This window comes from Prinia subflava, chromosome 21 (genome assembly GCF_021018805.1).
Source record: "Prinia subflava isolate CZ2003 ecotype Zambia chromosome 21, Cam_Psub_1.2, whole genome shotgun sequence".
NCBI classification, from domain to species: domain Eukaryota; kingdom Metazoa; phylum Chordata; class Aves; order Passeriformes; family Cisticolidae; genus Prinia; species Prinia subflava.
Genome location: NC_086267.1, coordinates 263,740 through 279,186, shown reverse-complemented (window position 1 = coordinate 279,186; position 15,447 = coordinate 263,740). Strand labels below are relative to the sequence as shown.

Sequence of the window (15,447 nt, the reverse complement as noted above, 5' to 3'; positions counted from 1 at the left end):
GGGATGGGTGCTGTGGGTGTGGGATGGGTGCTGGAGTGTGGGATGGGTGCTGTGAGCTGGGTGTGGGTGGTACAAGCTTGCCAAAAGGGTTACAAGGCTGGCAAAGGTACTGTGAGCATGGGCATGGGTGGTCCACACCTGGAGAAGGTGAGGAGTGAGCCTGGAATTGGTGCTGTGAGACTGATCCAGGTGTTACCAGAGTGACAAGCGTGCTGTAAGCCTGTACAGGTGTTATCAGTGTGACACCCGTGCTGTGTGTGTGCCGTGCTGTGATACAGGTGATATCAGTGCAACATGGGTGCTGCAAGCCTGGCAGCAGCGCTGTGGCTGGGCATGGAAGCTGTGAGCCTGGCACCGGCGCTGCAGGGTTGGCACAAGCACTGCAAGCCTGGCACCGGTGCTGTGAGCCTGGCGTGGGCCCTGGGAGGCTGGCAGGGGCGCTGGGAGGCTGGCAGGGGCACCGCGAGCCTGGCATGGCCCCCTGGCCCCCCGGGGCAGCTCCTCCCTCGCCGGTGGTGCCAAGCGGCTGCGAACCCCCCGTGTCCGTGTCCGTGGCCTCTGGCCGGACCCACCCCCGCCGGGTGACTCAGCCGGAGAGGCTTTTCCTTATATAACGCGGCACCGCGCGGAGCCCCACGGAGCGGCCCCTGCCTCAGTTTCCCCTCACCGGGGCGTCACTGTCACTGCTGCCACAGCCGCCGCTGCCATGTGGATGGTGTCACCGCCGGTCGGTAAGTGTCACCTGGATGCCACTCGGCCCCGTTGCGAGGTGTCCCCATCCCTAAAAATCATCATTTGTCGGGGGTTAGTAGATAAATTAGGGTCATCAGGGCAGAAAACTGTAAAATACATGAATTGCCGTCCCCAATAGGTTAACTCTGCACTGCCTGTGGCTGAGCCTTTTCCCGGTGCCTTGGGGGGTGATGAGATATCCCTGGGGGCACAATCCCCTGGGGCACCTGGGAAGAACCAAAATCTCCTTGCTTTTCCCTCGAAGTAGTGATAAAAGCAGCGGGAGCGGTTCAGGGCTAAGGAATTCCCTCCCATGCCGGCACTTTGATTTTGGGGCGAGAAGGACGGGCGAGTTTGGGAGCCCCGGCAGTGCCCGGCTGCTGTGACGCTCACAGGTGCTTGGATCCGGTGCTGCGACAGCTCCGGAACATTCCCAGGGCCCCGATCCTGCCTGGCGCTGGGAAGGGAAGGCAAATCCCCAAATCCCAAAATTTAGCTTTTGAAGACCCCAAACTCACCCCAAATTAAGGGATAAAGGTGGCGCATAGCACCCAGCACAGCCTCAGACCCCCCAAAAATCCCTGGTTCCGGTGAAAGCAGGAGTGCCGGTCCGGGGCTCAGGGGGGATTTTCCCGGCTCAGCCTGTGCCGGCGGCTCCGGGCGCGGTGTCCAAAGGTCGCTCTCGCCGCGGCGCTCGGAGCCGCCGACCCCCGGCACCTCAGCTCTCCTGCGGTTCTCGCTGGTTCTCCCACCTGGGGAGCTGTTCTGGTGGCACTGCGCCGATGAGCCCGCGCGGAGCAGCTCGGGGGGGGGGGGGCTCTGAGGGGGCTCGGGGGGTTTGTCTTGCTCTGACGTCCTGTTTTCTTTCAGATGAAGGATCTGCCTGGCTTTGGGACACGGCAAAGGCGGGGGGCAAAGGACAGGACCCTTAAATTCTTTCCCTAAAGCTTAGCCCGATAGGTATATAAGATCCATAGAGCTTAAACCGGGGTTGGCTTTTAGTCTAAGCTTGGGTTTGGCTTAATTTATCTTTATTTTATTATGTTTTATGGTTCTTTTATTCATTTATTTGCTTTTTTGGCCTCTTTTATTCCATTTTTGGCCTCTTTTATTCCATTTTTGGCCACCGGTGGGGAGCTCAGCAGCAGAGCTTGCACAAATCAATCCCCTGCTGCTTCCTAAACAGATTTTGGGGGATTTTGGTTTGAGGAGGGGGAACCCCTGCACCAACCTGCTATGTTTTGGGGGGGCTGCAGCCCCTCCCTTGTTGGAACACAGTGGGGGGTTGTAGGTATTTTCCAGTCCACCAAGAAGCTGGTGCTGAGCGAGCAAGCGGGACGAGGACGGGCACTGGAATTCCTCCGGAAAAACGCGGCCAACGGGCTCTCCGTGGCCAACCTCCTGGCTGGGCTTTCCTCCATCCTCTGCAGCGTCAACAGGTGGGGAAAACTGGGAAAAATCGGATGAAAAATGGGGCTGGGGAGTAGGGGTCACCCTGGCTGTGCTCCCTCTGTGGCCAAGCTGTTGGCCAGGCTCCCCTCCAGCCTCTGCCGCATCAGTAGGTGGGGAACAAAAAGGGGAAACAGGATAAAAAGAGAGGACATATGGTGAAAAGGATGCACAGAAGTGGGGGTCACCCTGGTTTTTTTGGAAAAAAGGGGGAAATGGGAGGGCAGAGATGGTAGAAAGTGGTTTGCTGGAAAAAGGGGGAAAGGGGGGCTAGGAAAGATGGAAATAGGGTGAAAATTAGGTAGGAAAGTGAGGGGCAGCCCTGTTTTGCTGGAAAAACTGGGGAATGGCAGGGGAAAAGGAGAATGAGAAGTGAGGGACATGGTGGTTTGGCTCTCTCCACAGTCAAAGGCTCCTCACCTTGGGCCTCTGCAGCATCTATAGATGAGGGGGGGAAAATGGAGGAAATGGGCTGAAAAGGGGTGAAAAAGAGGGTTGAGAAGTGGGGGTCACCCGAGTTTTTCTGGAAATTGAGGGAAATGTGATGAAAAAGGAGGAATTAGGGTGAAAAATGTATAAGTGTGGTTGAAAGAGTTGGGAAGTGGGGGTTCACCCTGGATCTGCTCCTTCCATAGGCAACCTCTGAAGTCCATCCAAGGTAAGTGGGAAAGGGAAAAAGGGGAACTGGGGAAAAAAAAAGAAAAAAAAAAAAAAAAGAAAAAAAAAAAAAAGAAAAAAAAAAAAAAAAGAAAAAGTAGTTTGCAAAGTAAGGGTCATCCCAGCTCTGCTCTTTCTGGCCAACCTGGTGGCTGGAAATAGATGGGGTAAACAAGGGAGAAATGGGGAGAAACAGAGGGGAACAGGGGCTGAAAAGTGGGGTTTCTCCCCCCAGGCAATACCAGTACTCCTGCTGGCTGCTGCTCCTGGGCTTCCTGCTGGATCTGGCCGACGGGGCTGTGGCCCGGCAGCTCGACGCCTGCTCAGCGCTGGGTGAGTGTGTCCCCCTGGCCCAGCGGTGACCCGCGGGGCATCCCCTGTGTCCGGTGCCCACCTGGCACCTGCTCCTCGCTGCCCCCACAGGTGCCAAGCTGGATGACTTTGCCGATTTCACCACGTTCGGGCTTGGCACGGCACTGCTGCTGCAGCCCCAGGGTGTGCTGGGGGGGCTGCTGACCCTCGCCTACGTGCTGGCCGTCTTTGCCCGCCTCTGCTTCTTCTCCAGTGGTAAGATGAGCCCCTGGGGGTCGACCGTTCGGGGTTTTGCCCCCCACATTGAACTCCTGTCACCCCACAGGGATCCCCTTCACCTACCGGGGGCTGCCCTGCCCCTACGCCTCGGCGCTGCTGGCCAGCACCTTCCTGCTCACTGGGGGACACGTGGCCCTGCTCCGCGTCGCTGCAGCTGCCATGATCCTGTTCATGGCCGACTGCGGCTTCTACCCCCACGACAGGGTGCTGGAGTCAGAGCTCTGGAAGAAACTGGTTTATGCTGGAGGTAAGGATGGGGCTAACCCTCTCAGGATGGTGTGGGGGGAGGAAGAGCAGATTCCCAAAGATTCTCCTGTTCTGTAGGGGTGGTGGCTGTCCTGCTGGCACCGACGGCAGTGGCTGCGGTTTATTGCCTGGCCTGGGCTACATCCTACATCGTCTTCCCTTTCGCCCTCTGGAGCTGCAAGCCCTGAGCCCTCCCTAGAGCCTAGTAAAGCCTTCCTCATCCTCATTCTTATCCTCTTCGTCCTTGCTCCGGGTGCTGCTTCCTCCCTTCACTCTTCCCACTGAATGCAGGTGGCAGAAGGAGCCTGCTAAGGTAAAAACAGAGAAAGGCTCAACTTTAGGGAAGCCCCAAAATCCCTATCCTTTCGGTGGGATGAGGGAATCCCCATCCCCCCACACCAACAGCAGAGACCTCCAAATCCTTGGAAACAGGATATTTAGCCCTGACAAGACACCCCCAAGCCCTTCTCTGCACAGGAAACTGAAGTTTAGGGATCGCTCACACTGCCCAGTGGGAATTCATTACAAAGGGACGTTCACACTCCAAAAATGAGGAAGGCCCTCCCTGGGTGGGTGGAGGAAGATGCTGATCAAACTTCCAGAAGGTTTCCAACGGGATTCACTGGGAACGGTTTGGAATTTACCACTTAATCTGTGGCTGCAATGTCATCCCAAATGTGGATTATTTTCACCCCCTCAGTGCGACACCGCTGGGGCAGGGAAAGGGGGGAAGCAGGACTTGATCTAAAGTCTCTGGAAAGCCGGAGGCTGCCGGACAGCGGCGGCTGGAGCACAGAGGGTGTGGGTGGAGGAAGGAAGCGAAGGTCAAACCTGGTGCTGGAGAAACACTCAGGATCCTCGGGTTGGCTCTGGCAGCAGGAGCAGCTGCGAGAGGTGGCTCCTGCTGCATTCCCCCGGGATAAATCCCAACTCTGAGAGGGCAGGACCCTTCCCTGCAACAGGGAATGTTGGGATGGGGCCATGGCTGGAGCTGGCACCCGGCGCCACAGCTGCTCTGGCGTTGGCCCTGCTCTGGCCTCCCCACACCATTCCCACCCACAGCAAGCAGGAGCCAGGAGACCGAGAACCAGCACAGATTTTATTGATATAAAAAGGGTGATTTGACAATAAATACCAGGGGGTTAGAAAAGGAGGGGGCAGGGCAGGGGCCAGGCTGTCATTCCCCGGATCCCTGCATCTGCTTGCAGAAGGAGTCGAACTGCTGCTGCTCCAGCTCCGTCATCACCCGGTTCAGGGCGTAGATCTGGGATTGGGAGAGGGTGGATGGCAAAGGGGGTTTGGCGCGCCCTGGGCCGTGTCCCTCCCCATTCCCGTGCTCCCACCTCCGCCCGTTGCCGCTGCTTCAGCTCCTGCTGGGCCGACCTCTGCTTGGCCTTCTCCAGGCGCGCCGCTGGCTCCCGCGGCTTCGGCCGCTCCTTCCGCGGCCCCGTGCCTGGATCCATGGCTGCGACACGGGGGGGGTCACCTGGGGACCCCGGACCCACCCACACGGCCCCCATGTCCGTGACACCCCCAGGCAAATGAGGCTCCCATGGAGTGCCCCAATGGCGTCCTTATGGGGGCTCCCCTCAAATCCATCCTGGGTGCCAGAGGTGTGCCTTATAGGTGACCCCCAAATGCATCCTAAGCCTCACAGGAGACCCTCAAGCCCATCCGTGGCCTCGCATGGGATCCCTCATCCCGCCCCAACATCCTGGGGGAGACATTCCCCCCAACCTATCCTGAGTCTCTCAGGTGCTGTCACACCTCCAGAGACACTCTGACCCCCACAGGGGCCCCCCAAGGCTTCTGTCACCCCCCACTCCCTAGCCCCCTTAGTGGCCTCATCTCCTCACACTTCGCCCCCTAGCACCCTGCCCGCTATCGGTCCCAGAGCACCCCGAACCCCAGACATCCCTATCCCAAAGCCCCCCAACCCCCTCTCTGTCCTCACAGCCCTCCTGCACTCCACTGTCCATAGAGTCCACTGACGCAAGTCTCCCTAGCCCCTCAAAAACCATAACCCCCCCAAACCCCACCACCCTCAGTGTCCCGCACAGCGCCTCCCGTGCCCCACAGCCTCCCCCAAACCCACAGGCATCCCAGACCCGCAACCCCCGGGTCTCAGTGCCCAATAAGGTCCTTCCCAGGCCCACAGTGACGCCTCAGTCCCCTCCAGGGCCCCGGGATCTCCCCAGTCCCCCCGCCAAGCCCCTCAGGCCCCCCGCTCCCCCAGGCCCCGGGGCACCCCCGCGTTCCCCGGTACCGGAGGAGCTCTGCCCGGGGCAAGATGGCAGCGGACCGCTTCCGCCTTTCGGCGCTCGATTGCCCGCCCTGAGCGCACGCGCGCACCCCGCGCGCCGGCTGCCACAGCGCCGCCTGGCGGGCGGGCGCGGCTGCTGGCGGTGCCCCCGCGCTCCATCGTCCTTGGCTCCCTGGCGCTGCTGTCCCACTCCCTGGGCATCGCCCCCCGTACAGCCCACCCTGACATACCACCGCCCTACCTAGCGCTCCTCTAAATAGCCCACCCCTATATATCACCATATATCCATATACAGCTCATCCCCTGTACAGCTTGCCCCCTATATATCTCCCCTATTATACCATACTCCTGACACCGCCCAGGCCTAAACATCACTGCCATATCACTCTACTGTACAACCTACCCCTAATTAACACTGCCCCACATAGCCACGAGATATCTCCCTCCATATACCATACCCCAATATAGCCCACCTCTATGTATCACACCCCTATACAGCCCAGCCCCTACATATAACCCCCCCCGACATACAGCATATCCCTATATAGCCCATGCCAACATATCATACTCCCTGTACTGAGCACCCCTTCTATATCATACCCTGGCACACAGGACATCCTCTGTACCACCTCCTGTATACAGCCCATGCCCCATATAGCAAACTCTCTGTACAGCCCACCCTACACAGCCCAGCTCCCACACATCCCCTCTGTACACTCCAATACACGCAGTGACACACGGAGCCCTGTCCAGGGTTGGGACACTGTGGCACAGCCTGCCCCAGCACAGCATGTACGGCATGGCCCAGCACAGTACATGTGGCACACATAACAGTACACGTCCCAGGCACGGTGACCCCTTGTCACGGTGTGACACCCACGGTACCCCCTAACACGGTGAGAGCCCCCTGCCATGGCACAGCACACCACGGCACAGTGCCACACACCAGGGCACAATGACCCCAGCACAGTATGGCACCCTAGCATGGTGACAGACCCCTGCCATGGCACACCACAGTGGCCCCAGCCCAGCCCCCCACCCCGGGGCTCTCCACCACCCAGCCCCTTCTCTCCAAATCCTTTATTGCCATATCCCAGCCTCCCACACTGGGATTCCCTGGAAGCACAGGACCAAGAGAAGCGGGCGGAATGCCAGATCCTGCCCAGCACCGGGACCCGTTCCTAGAGTGAGAAAACACTCAGCAGGGTGGGGGAACACCCCAAAAACTCCCGTTAGATACGGACAGTGTTGATCCGCAGCGGCTGGACGTTCTTCCCGTTGGCATGACTCTGCCCAGGACTAAAATACGAGCACAGCTTCCCAGGAAACCTCTCCCGGAAGGTGTAGAGCCAGGACATGTCGTCGGCATTGTAGAAGATGAGGAGCCCCTTGTCGTAGTCCAGGAAGACGCCCACCTTCTCCAGCTTGCCCTTGACGTTAAGCCGCGTCCAGGGCTCTGTGCAGGCGCTGTACTGGTTCCCGTCGTGCATCACGATGCAGTAGAACCCGCGGCTTGGCTGGATCTGGATGCTGCCCTTGCGGGTCACGGCCTCATGGGCCAGGCCGATCATCCACTGGGTTTTTTCAGATACCACCACCTCCCAGTAGTGCACCCCAGCGCCAAAGGCCTCGGCGCCCAGCACTGACACCTCCACGTCAAAGCGCCGGGGCGAGTCCTGCAGTGGCTGCGGGTGTAGGTTGCCGTAGGCCACGATGGTGCAGTCGTCCGACAGGATGAGGCGGTGGTGGGCAGTGCCAGGGTCCAGCGTCAGCGCTGCTGGCACTGGGACAGCAGGGACGGGAAACGAGAGTTAGTGCAGCCCCAGAGTCAGCACAGGTGCTCTGTCCCACCAGGGTGACAACTGGCATGGGGGAAGGTCACTGGGGTGGCCCTGTCCCCATCCCTCACTGGGATGTCCTGTCCTCATGCTCATCCTTTGTCAGTGATGTCCCTGTCCCTCACTGGTATATCCCTGTCCCTCACTGGTGTATCCCTGCTCATCATCACTGATGTCCCAGACCCTTGGCAGTAATGTCTCCATCCCTTGCCAGTGACATCCCCTTCCCTCACAAGCGATGTCCCCTTCCCCAGCCCTCACTGGTGTGTCCCTGTCCCTGGTGACCTCCCCATCCCTCGCCACTCCCCCACCCCTGTGCCCTCACCAGGATGGATGTCCTGGAAGAGGGATTTCCAGATGGTGTACTGCAGCGGGCCCATGTACTTGGAGGTGGGAAAGTCCTCATAGGTCAGGTTGGTCTCATGGATCTTTCCCTTCAGCCTGTGGAGAACACACAGTGCCGAGGTGGGGGTGACACCAGGGACCCCGCCATCCCCTCACTGCCACCCACCTCTCGGAGAGGGATGCCACACCAGCCAGGAAGACGTGTTTATCTGCCTCGGCCAGGCGCTCCTGCAGGATCTGGGTGCCCTCCTGGACCTTGCGGAGCTGCTGGCTGTAGCACTGGATCTTGTGCTCAATGTCACTGAGCGTCCGCGCCGTGTCAGCCTCCAGCTCCTCCAGCATCGCCTTCTGCCGCTCCCGCAGCAGCCGGTGCAGCCGCTCGAACGCCTCCCCGATCGTCACCCGCAGGCTCTTGGCTGAGGACTTGAGGCGCAACGGGGGGTTAGGAGCACCCAAAGCTCTGCTGGTCACTCCATGAGTTAGTTCCTTAATCCCCAAATAAATATCTAAAAGGGCATCAGATCAGGGAATTCTGGGAGCTACAAGGGTGGATTTGAAAAATGGACTAAAAGGATCCTAGAAGAACCACCCAAAGAACCTTAAGAGAACCTCCCTGAAAAAAACTAAAAGAACCCTAAGAGAACCTCCCAAGGAACCTTACAGAGAACCCTAAAAGAACCCTAAAAGAATCCCCCCAAGAACCCTGGAGTAACCCTAAAAGAACCTCCCAAAAAACCTAAAGGAAACTCCCAAAGACCCTACAAAAGGACCCTAAGGAATCTCCCCAAGAAACCTAAAAGAACCTCAGAAATAACCTTAAAACAATCTCCAAAAGAACCCTGAATAAACTTCCAAAAAAACTTTAAAGAGCTCGTAAAGAACTCTTAAAGAACCTTTAAAGAGACCCTTTAAAAACCCTAAAATCCCCCCTAAAACCCTCTAATAAACTCCAAAACCTCTCAAATTACATCTTAAAACCTCTAAAACCCCCAAGAAACCAACCTAAACTAAAAAAAAAAAGAAAAAAAACCCCACAAAACTAAAATAACCCCTAAAATCTAAAATAATCCCACCTCAGTTGCTGGTGGGGACAGGGAGAAAATTGAACCTCACCAGACACTGAACCCCTGAGTGAGGAGATAATTAATCAAATTAATTAAAAAGATAAATCAAAACAATACTGCAGGAAATTACAGAGGCATGAGCAGCCCCATTGGGGTACCACAGAAGGAAAAAAATCAGGAAATCCATGAAATTGTAGAGTTTGAAGTGTTTGGAAGTCCCAAAACCAGGCTGGTGAGGGTCAGGGTTGGGGTGTCATTGGGGTGGCAATGAGCAGACTCCAATTCTGCTTTGGGGGGCTGTGGAAAAATGGGGGCTCCCCAGGGTTGCCAGTGGTGTCCCCACATGTACCTTGGTCTCAGCCAGCTGCTTCTTGAGGAGCTGCAGGGCTTCTGTGTGGCCACGCTCGCTCTCCTGTAGCCCCTGGAGCTGCTCCTTCAGCTCCCGCTGGGGACAAGGAGGCAAAATCCATAAATAGGTGATTTGGGGGACAAGGGATCCCAGAGGGAGCTTTCCCACCCACACCAACCATGGGACTACGGGGCTGTGGGATGGCCAGGCCACGGGTGGTCCCTGTGGAATAGGGGCCCTGCCTGGGGTGAGTGGTAACAGGTCCTGGATTAGTGTCCTCCTTGGGAGGCAGCTCAGCCATGGGGTGATTTGAGGGTTCCCAAGGACTCCCAGTGGCAACGGAGAAAGGGGATCCCAGGGGGACAGCGGGAGAAGTGTGGATGGATGGATGGATGGATGGATGGATGGAGGGATGGATGGAGGGATGAGATGCAAACAAAATGCTGTGGGGACAGACAGAAAGATGGGAGGAAGGCATGGAGTTGACTGCAGTGGGGACAAGAGGGCTGAGCAACAGACAGACAGGAGAAAGCCGTGGCACTGACTCCAACGGGGAAGAGAAATAGTGCAGGGAAATACAGGGTGCAGGGACACACAGGGAGCAGGAGGAAGTCACAGGACTGACCCCCATGGGGACAGAAGGGATGCAGAGACAGACAAATTGATGGGGAAAGGCATGGGACTGACCCTGACAAGGAAAAGAAGAGGCGCAGAGACATAGGGACAGACAGGAAATGAGATGACAGGCACAGGGATGACTCCCACAGGGACAGGAGGGTGCAGGGACAGACAGACCAGAGGAAGCCATGAGACTGACCCTTCTGAACCTCCATGGGGACAGGAGGGCTGCAGGGACAGAAAGAATGACAGGAAAAGAAGGAAAAGATAGGGGACAGATGGACTGGCAAAAGCCACAGGACTGAGCCCAAAGGGGAGAGATGGGGTGCAGGGACAGACAGACATACAGAAGGAAGGCACAGGCCTGGCCCTGAGAGGGAAAAGAAAGGGTGCAGGGACGGATAGAAGGGAAGAAGCCACAGGACTGATCCCCATGGCCTCAGGACAGGTGCAGGGAAAAAAGGGAAGGGCACTATCATGGAGGCAAGAGGGATCAGCCAGATACAGCAGCCCCAAGGAGCCCCTCAGGGCAAGGAATCCCACAGGGACCCACCTGCAGCTCCTCGAAGGCATCATCCACATTGGTGACCTGGTGCTGCTCGTGCATGGCTGGCTCGTCACAGAAGAAGCAGACGATGGCACGGTCGGTGAGGCAGAAGAGCTTCACCTTCTCATGGTCTTTGCAAGGGAAGGGGCTGCGCTGGGCCCCCAGGATGGCGTCCAGGGGGAAGGCGCTGTAGCGCTCCACGATGTTGGCCAGCTTGAGGCTGGGGGCCAGCGTGGGCTCAGGGAAGGTGCGGCGGCACTCGGGGCAGTCACGGGTGCCCTGTGGCTCCTGGCGCACCCAGTGCTCGGTGATGCAGCGGCGGCAGAAGTAGTGCTCGCAGCCCAGCCCCACCGGGTCCTGGTAGATGCTCAGGCAGATGGAGCACAGCAGCTCGTCCTTGAGGCTGCACGCCATGGCTGGGGACTGGGCAGAGTGGCACAGGGTCAGGGGGACTTGGGGAGAGCATGAATGGGGGAATTGTCCCCATCATGGGGGGACAGGGTGAATGGGGGAGTGAGGTCATGGGAAGAATGTGAACAGGGGGCTTTGGGTGCAGGGGAGAGGATAAATGAGGGGGCTTCAGAGGGGAGAGGGTAAAAGGGGAGCTTGGGGCAGGAGAAGTTGTGGGGTGAGGTTGTTGGGGAGAGGATGAGTGAAAGCTTTGGATTGATGGGGATAGGGTGAATAATGGGGTTTGAGGTGGGAGACTAAAAATGGGGCTTAGGATGGGAGGAGGTTGAAGGTGGAGAGGGTGAATGGAGGCCTTGGGATGAGGGTGAGAGGATGAATAGGGGCTTGGGAGGGCAAGTTGGGAGGGTGAGTGGACGGATGGGGGTACGGGGAGGTTGAGGGGAAAGTTCTGTGGGGAGAGTATGAATGAGGGTTTGGGGTGAGAGGAAGTTAAGAGTGAGAGCATGAGTGGGGGCTTAGTGTTGGGAATTGAGGGGGTGGATGGGGGATTGCTTGGGGAGGGGGTGACTGGGGGGACTTGGGGTTGGGAGGAATGGAGGAGTAGGGGTGAGGATGATAAGGGAGATGAGGGTCAGGTGGGAATGGGAGGGTGCAGGGTTTGTAATGGGGAGCAAGGTGGGGGTTGGGATGCAATGGGGGCAGGAGGGGCTGCAGTGGGAGGAAATGGGAGTGTCAGGAGGCAGTGGGGGGCTGGAGGATTTACGAAGAGGGGGAACAGGGGGTCAGGATGCAATTGGGGATGCTGGGAGGGTCACACTGGAGAAAACAGGAGGATCAAGCCACAACAGGGGGATAGAGGGTTGCAATGGGGGACCAAGCTGCAATAGAGTTGCAGTGCAAGGGGAGAACTGGGAGTCAGGATACAATGAGGGGGCTGGAGGTATTGAATTAGGAGGATCAGGATGCAATGGAGGGAGGTCAGAGTGCAGTGGGGGACTGGGAGCATCAAGATGTAGTAGGGTAGAATTGGGATAGAGGTGATCAGAGCAACACTGGGAGGGGACACAGTAGAGTTGCAATAGATATAAGGCTGGAGGTGAATCAGATACAGACCATGCAGGGTGTTCTGACAGGGGGAACTGGGGATACCAATGATATTGGGGGGTGGGGTTGAGGCTGCATCAGGGGCCCTGGCTGAGGCTGAAGGGTGGGGGGCAGGGATGGGGCTGAATTAGGGCCACAGGGGTGGGTGGGGCTGAGGCTGGATTTGGGGTCCGGGCTGAGGCTGGGTCTGGGGAGTCAGGATTGAGGCTGGATTTGAGTTGGTCGGGTTCAAGCCGGATTTGAGGGCCATGGGTGAGGCTGGACTTGGAGGGGTCGGGGCTGAAGCTAGATTTGGGTGGATCGGGGCTGTGGCTGCCGGCGGCTGCACTGGAGCCCCGGGGTCGAGGCCGCCCCTCCACTCCCGACAGGACCCGGGTTCGAGAACGGTCCCCGCCAACCCCCGTCCGATGCCACCCCGCATCTCCCTCAGCTGCCAGCAGTGGTGCCCTCACCCAGCCGGAGCCCGGTGCTGTTCTTGTGCCGTGCCCGATTCCGAGTGCCGGTGGGCTCCGCGGTGCTGGTGCCGGTGGGATCCGCGGTCCCGCCGCCACCTCAAGAGCGGCCCCGCCACGACGGGCCGGGGATGGGCGAGCAGGAGGGGGCGCGGCCGCGCGGCACTTCCTGCCCGCCCCCCCCCGCGCCCACACTGGGCCCGCCCCCACCCCATTGTCCCCCGCGCGGCGCGGCCTCACCGGCGCGTACCATAGGCCGCCCGTGGGGGGCGCTTAAAGGGGCGACGGCCTCGCCAGCTGTGTCCTTTCCGTCTGTCCAGACAGCCGGGCACTGACCCTTGCCCATCCTGACCATAGGCCCTTTTGTTATCCCTATCTGTCCCTCCGTCCATCCCTTTTTCCTCCACCCAGCCATCTCCCTGTCCAGCCCTGGATCAATCCATTTGTCCGTCTTTCTGTCCCTCTGTCCTCTGATCTCTCCATTTGTCTGTTTTTCCTCTGTTCATCTGTCCTTCCACCTACCACTCGGTCCTCTGTCCAACCTTCTTCCCTTCCAGATCTTAATCTCTCTATCCATCCATTTGTCTGTCCTGTCTCTCTCTCCATCCATCTGTCCATGTACCCATCTCTCTGTCCATCCCTCTGTCCAATCATCCATGCCTCCCATTGTGCATCCCTCTACCCACTCCTTCCTCCCTCTCTCACTCTGTCCTTCTATATCCATCCCTCCACATCTCCTTGTTACCCTGTATACCCATCTCCCCATCCAATCCTTAATACCTTCATCCATCCATTTGTCCACCCCCCTGGACTCTCATCTCTTCATCCTTCCCTCCCCTCATTTGTCCCTTCATCCATCCATCCATCCATCCATCCATCCATCCATCCATCCATCCATCCATCCATCCATCCATCCATCCATCCATCCATCCAAACTTTGCTCTCCTGCCCACCAGTTTCTCTTGTCCAGCCCTTAATCCCTCTGTCTCTCCATTTGTTTATCCATCCTGTACATCCTTCCTTCCCTCTGTACTCCCTCCCGTCTATCCCTCTCTTCCTCTCAGTTTTCTGCACCCACCAGTGACTGGAGCCAGGTGACCCCCCAGTTGACACTGACAAACCTATTGCTGAGAAAACACCACTCTCCCCCCAAATGTACCAATTTAGCCAAAAATCACAGAGAGGAGTTTTGGGTGCCAGGCATCTACTGTGTCATCACAATGCTTGGCTGTGGTGGGGCCAGTCAGGACCAGTTGGGACCAGTGGCAGCAGTGTCTGCTCCATAATGAGGGTTCCACCCCCTGGGATCCCCAGGGATCTTTCACTCCCCCCTTGAGGGGCCAGAGAGACAAAGGAGGAACTGCAGGGTGAGGGTAAGGGGGCTGGAGAATGGAGGGGGCAGTGGGGAAGGGGTCACAGTTCCTTAGGGAAAGTTGAGCTGTGTATTTGGGAAGAGGTGCGACTGTCTGGCCAGGAGCCAACAGGAACAAACTCCTTGGCTTTCACTGCTGTATCACCCCACTCCCACTGCTGGCACCCTCCTTTCCTTCCCCCTAACTCAGGTACACCCCATCTCCTGGTTATCCTCATCCCCTTCCAGGAAATAATCATCTGCTCTATTCCTCTTCCTGCTAGGCCCCAAAAGCCTGGAAACAGCTAAAAAAAATAACAAACCCACATGGACTTGTTTTTTTTTTCCTGCTTGTTTTCCTGCCTTAAGAATTCAGGTCATGTCTCCACTCTGGGACCCTCTGGGGACTGAGGAATGGCTGGAATGATATCAAATAACCATGAAAAGAAGGAAAACTCCTTTTTTCACCCCAGATCCAGATTCGGGACTAGAGGATCCCATCTCGTGTAGTTAATGGGTTATTTAATTGTATCCTAAGCATCTGGCTGAAATTTCCAGGAATTTGGGGCAATGGAGAGCATCATCCCACCGGAGCACGTGGTGCTCAGCCAGCACTGCCAACACTCATCCTGACAGATCATTGCACAATGAAGAGAAACCACAGGGTGGTTTGGGCAAACAGGGAAATTAATCCCAGTTAATTAGCAAATTGGCTTTGTTACCTCCTGGTAAACACTGTGTGAGCTGGGGGAGTTCCACCATGCCTTGATTCCCAATCTTTTTATGGGATACACAGCCCTTCCCTGCTGTGGTTCCAGCAGGCTGAAGAATTCCACAATGTGGCAAGAGTCTGGGTGATCTGGCAAAGCCGGTGGGCAGGGAAAACTTGTCTGCTCCCCACGTGTGCTGCGTGTGCCGGGAATGCTGGCGGGAAGGGAGGGAGGCCCTGAGGAGCTGTAGCGGTGGAATGTTCCCTCTTGCTGCTGGTGGGATGGGCACGCTGGGACGTGCCTGCTTGGCTCTTGGCATGTGTGGTTCCATCCTGGCATGGAAAGACTTCCTTGCTGGAATGGTGCCTGCTCCTGGAGTGCACCACCCCACTGGGTTTAATCCCAATTTTGTTTATGGATCCCCTTCCTGAGGAGGATCGTGCACTCCTCCAAAGAGGAAGCAGGAAGCTGCCCCACACGGACACGTCTCATCTCTGCAGTGCTTTGCAAACAGTAACTAATTAATCCTAATTAACTTGTTACCTAATTAGAGCCCAAGGGCTCTCCCCTTTGCAGGGAGATGGGAAATTCTGGCACCTCAGGGGATTTTTTTCCCCAGCATTTACTAAACATCCCAAAACCTCCATGTTTGCTTCACACCAGCATCAGACAGAGCCCTTTGTACTCCCCATCTCTGCCAATCCAGGGATAAAAACCTAC

At 57.3% G+C, this 15,447-nt stretch overlaps 3 protein-coding genes across 6 annotated transcripts; 1 reads left to right on the top strand and 2 right to left on the bottom strand.

Annotated features, from left to right (window-relative positions):
* The first annotated feature begins 341 nt into the window (after positions 1-341).
* TMEM269 (transmembrane protein 269) lies at positions 342-4,057 on the top strand. 3 transcript variants are annotated; one of them, XM_063417228.1, is made up of 7 exons: positions 342-731; positions 1,603-1,644; positions 2,024-2,171; positions 3,074-3,171; positions 3,262-3,405; positions 3,476-3,676; positions 3,754-4,057. In XM_063417228.1, the coding sequence occupies exons 1-7, from the start codon at positions 707-709 to the stop codon at positions 3,861-3,863; spliced, it is 768 nt and encodes a 255-aa protein (XP_063273298.1). In that variant the 5' UTR covers positions 342-706; the 3' UTR covers positions 3,864-4,057. The 3 variants fall into 3 exon arrangements, with proteins under 3 accessions (XP_063273298.1, XP_063273297.1, XP_063273295.1); XM_063417227.1 differs by lacking the exon at positions 1,603-1,644; XM_063417225.1 differs by lacking the exons at positions 342-731; positions 1,603-1,644 and having other exon boundaries at positions 1,724-2,171.
* A 696-nt stretch (positions 4,058-4,753) lies between these two features.
* SVBP (small vasohibin binding protein) lies at positions 4,754-6,072 on the bottom strand. Of its 2 annotated transcripts, XM_063417297.1 has the most exons (3): positions 5,942-6,072; positions 5,019-5,140; positions 4,754-4,939 (listed from the first exon to the last, which is right to left on the bottom strand). In XM_063417297.1, the coding sequence occupies exons 2-3, from the start codon at positions 5,136-5,138 to the stop codon at positions 4,853-4,855; spliced, it is 207 nt and encodes a 68-aa protein (XP_063273367.1). In that variant the 5' UTR covers positions 5,139-5,140; positions 5,942-6,072; the 3' UTR covers positions 4,754-4,852. The 2 variants fall into 2 exon arrangements, with proteins under 2 accessions (XP_063273367.1, XP_063273366.1); XM_063417296.1 differs by lacking the exon at positions 5,942-6,072 and having other exon boundaries at positions 5,019-5,563.
* Positions 6,073-6,554: 482 nt separating this feature from the next.
* Positions 6,555-12,846, bottom strand: LOC134560870 (E3 ubiquitin-protein ligase TRIM62). The gene is made up of 6 exons (XM_063417295.1): positions 12,667-12,846; positions 10,706-11,122; positions 9,535-9,630; positions 8,288-8,544; positions 8,102-8,217; positions 6,555-7,721 (listed from the first exon to the last, which is right to left on the bottom strand). The coding sequence occupies exons 2-6, from the start codon at positions 11,111-11,113 to the stop codon at positions 7,171-7,173; spliced, it is 1,428 nt and encodes a 475-aa protein (XP_063273365.1). The 5' UTR covers positions 11,114-11,122; positions 12,667-12,846; the 3' UTR covers positions 6,555-7,170.
* Between the last annotated feature and the right edge of the window lie 2,601 nt (positions 12,847-15,447).

Coding starts and splice junctions, on each gene's coding strand:
- TMEM269 (XM_063417228.1), top strand. CDS start 707: ATGTGGATGGTGTCACCGCCGGTCG. Junction 732..1,602: donor GATGGTGTCACCGCCGGTCG/GTAAGTGTCACC, acceptor GTTTTCTTTCAG/ATGAAGGATCTGCCTGGCTT. Junction 1,645..2,023: donor GGACACGGCAAAGGCGGGGG/GCAAAGGACAGG, acceptor GGGGGGTTGTAG/GTATTTTCCAGTCCACCAAG.
- SVBP (XM_063417296.1), bottom strand. CDS start 5,195: ATGGGGGCCGTGTGGGTGGGTCCGGGGTCCCCAGGTGACCCCCCCCGT. Junction 4,940..5,018: donor AGCAGCGGCAACGGGCGGAG/GTGGGAGCACGG, acceptor TCCCAATCCCAG/ATCTACGCCCTGAACCGGGT.
- LOC134560870 (XM_063417295.1), bottom strand. CDS start 11,113: ATGGCGTGCAGCCTCAAGGACGAGCTGCTGTGCTCCATCTGCCTGAGC. Junction 8,218..8,287: donor GTGGCATCCCTCTCCGAGAG/GTGGGTGGCAGT, acceptor TGTTCTCCACAG/GCTGAAGGGAAAGATCCATG. Junction 7,722..8,101: donor CTTCCAGGACATCCATCCTG/GTGAGGGCACAG, acceptor CTGCTGTCCCAG/TGCCAGCAGCGCTGACGCTG.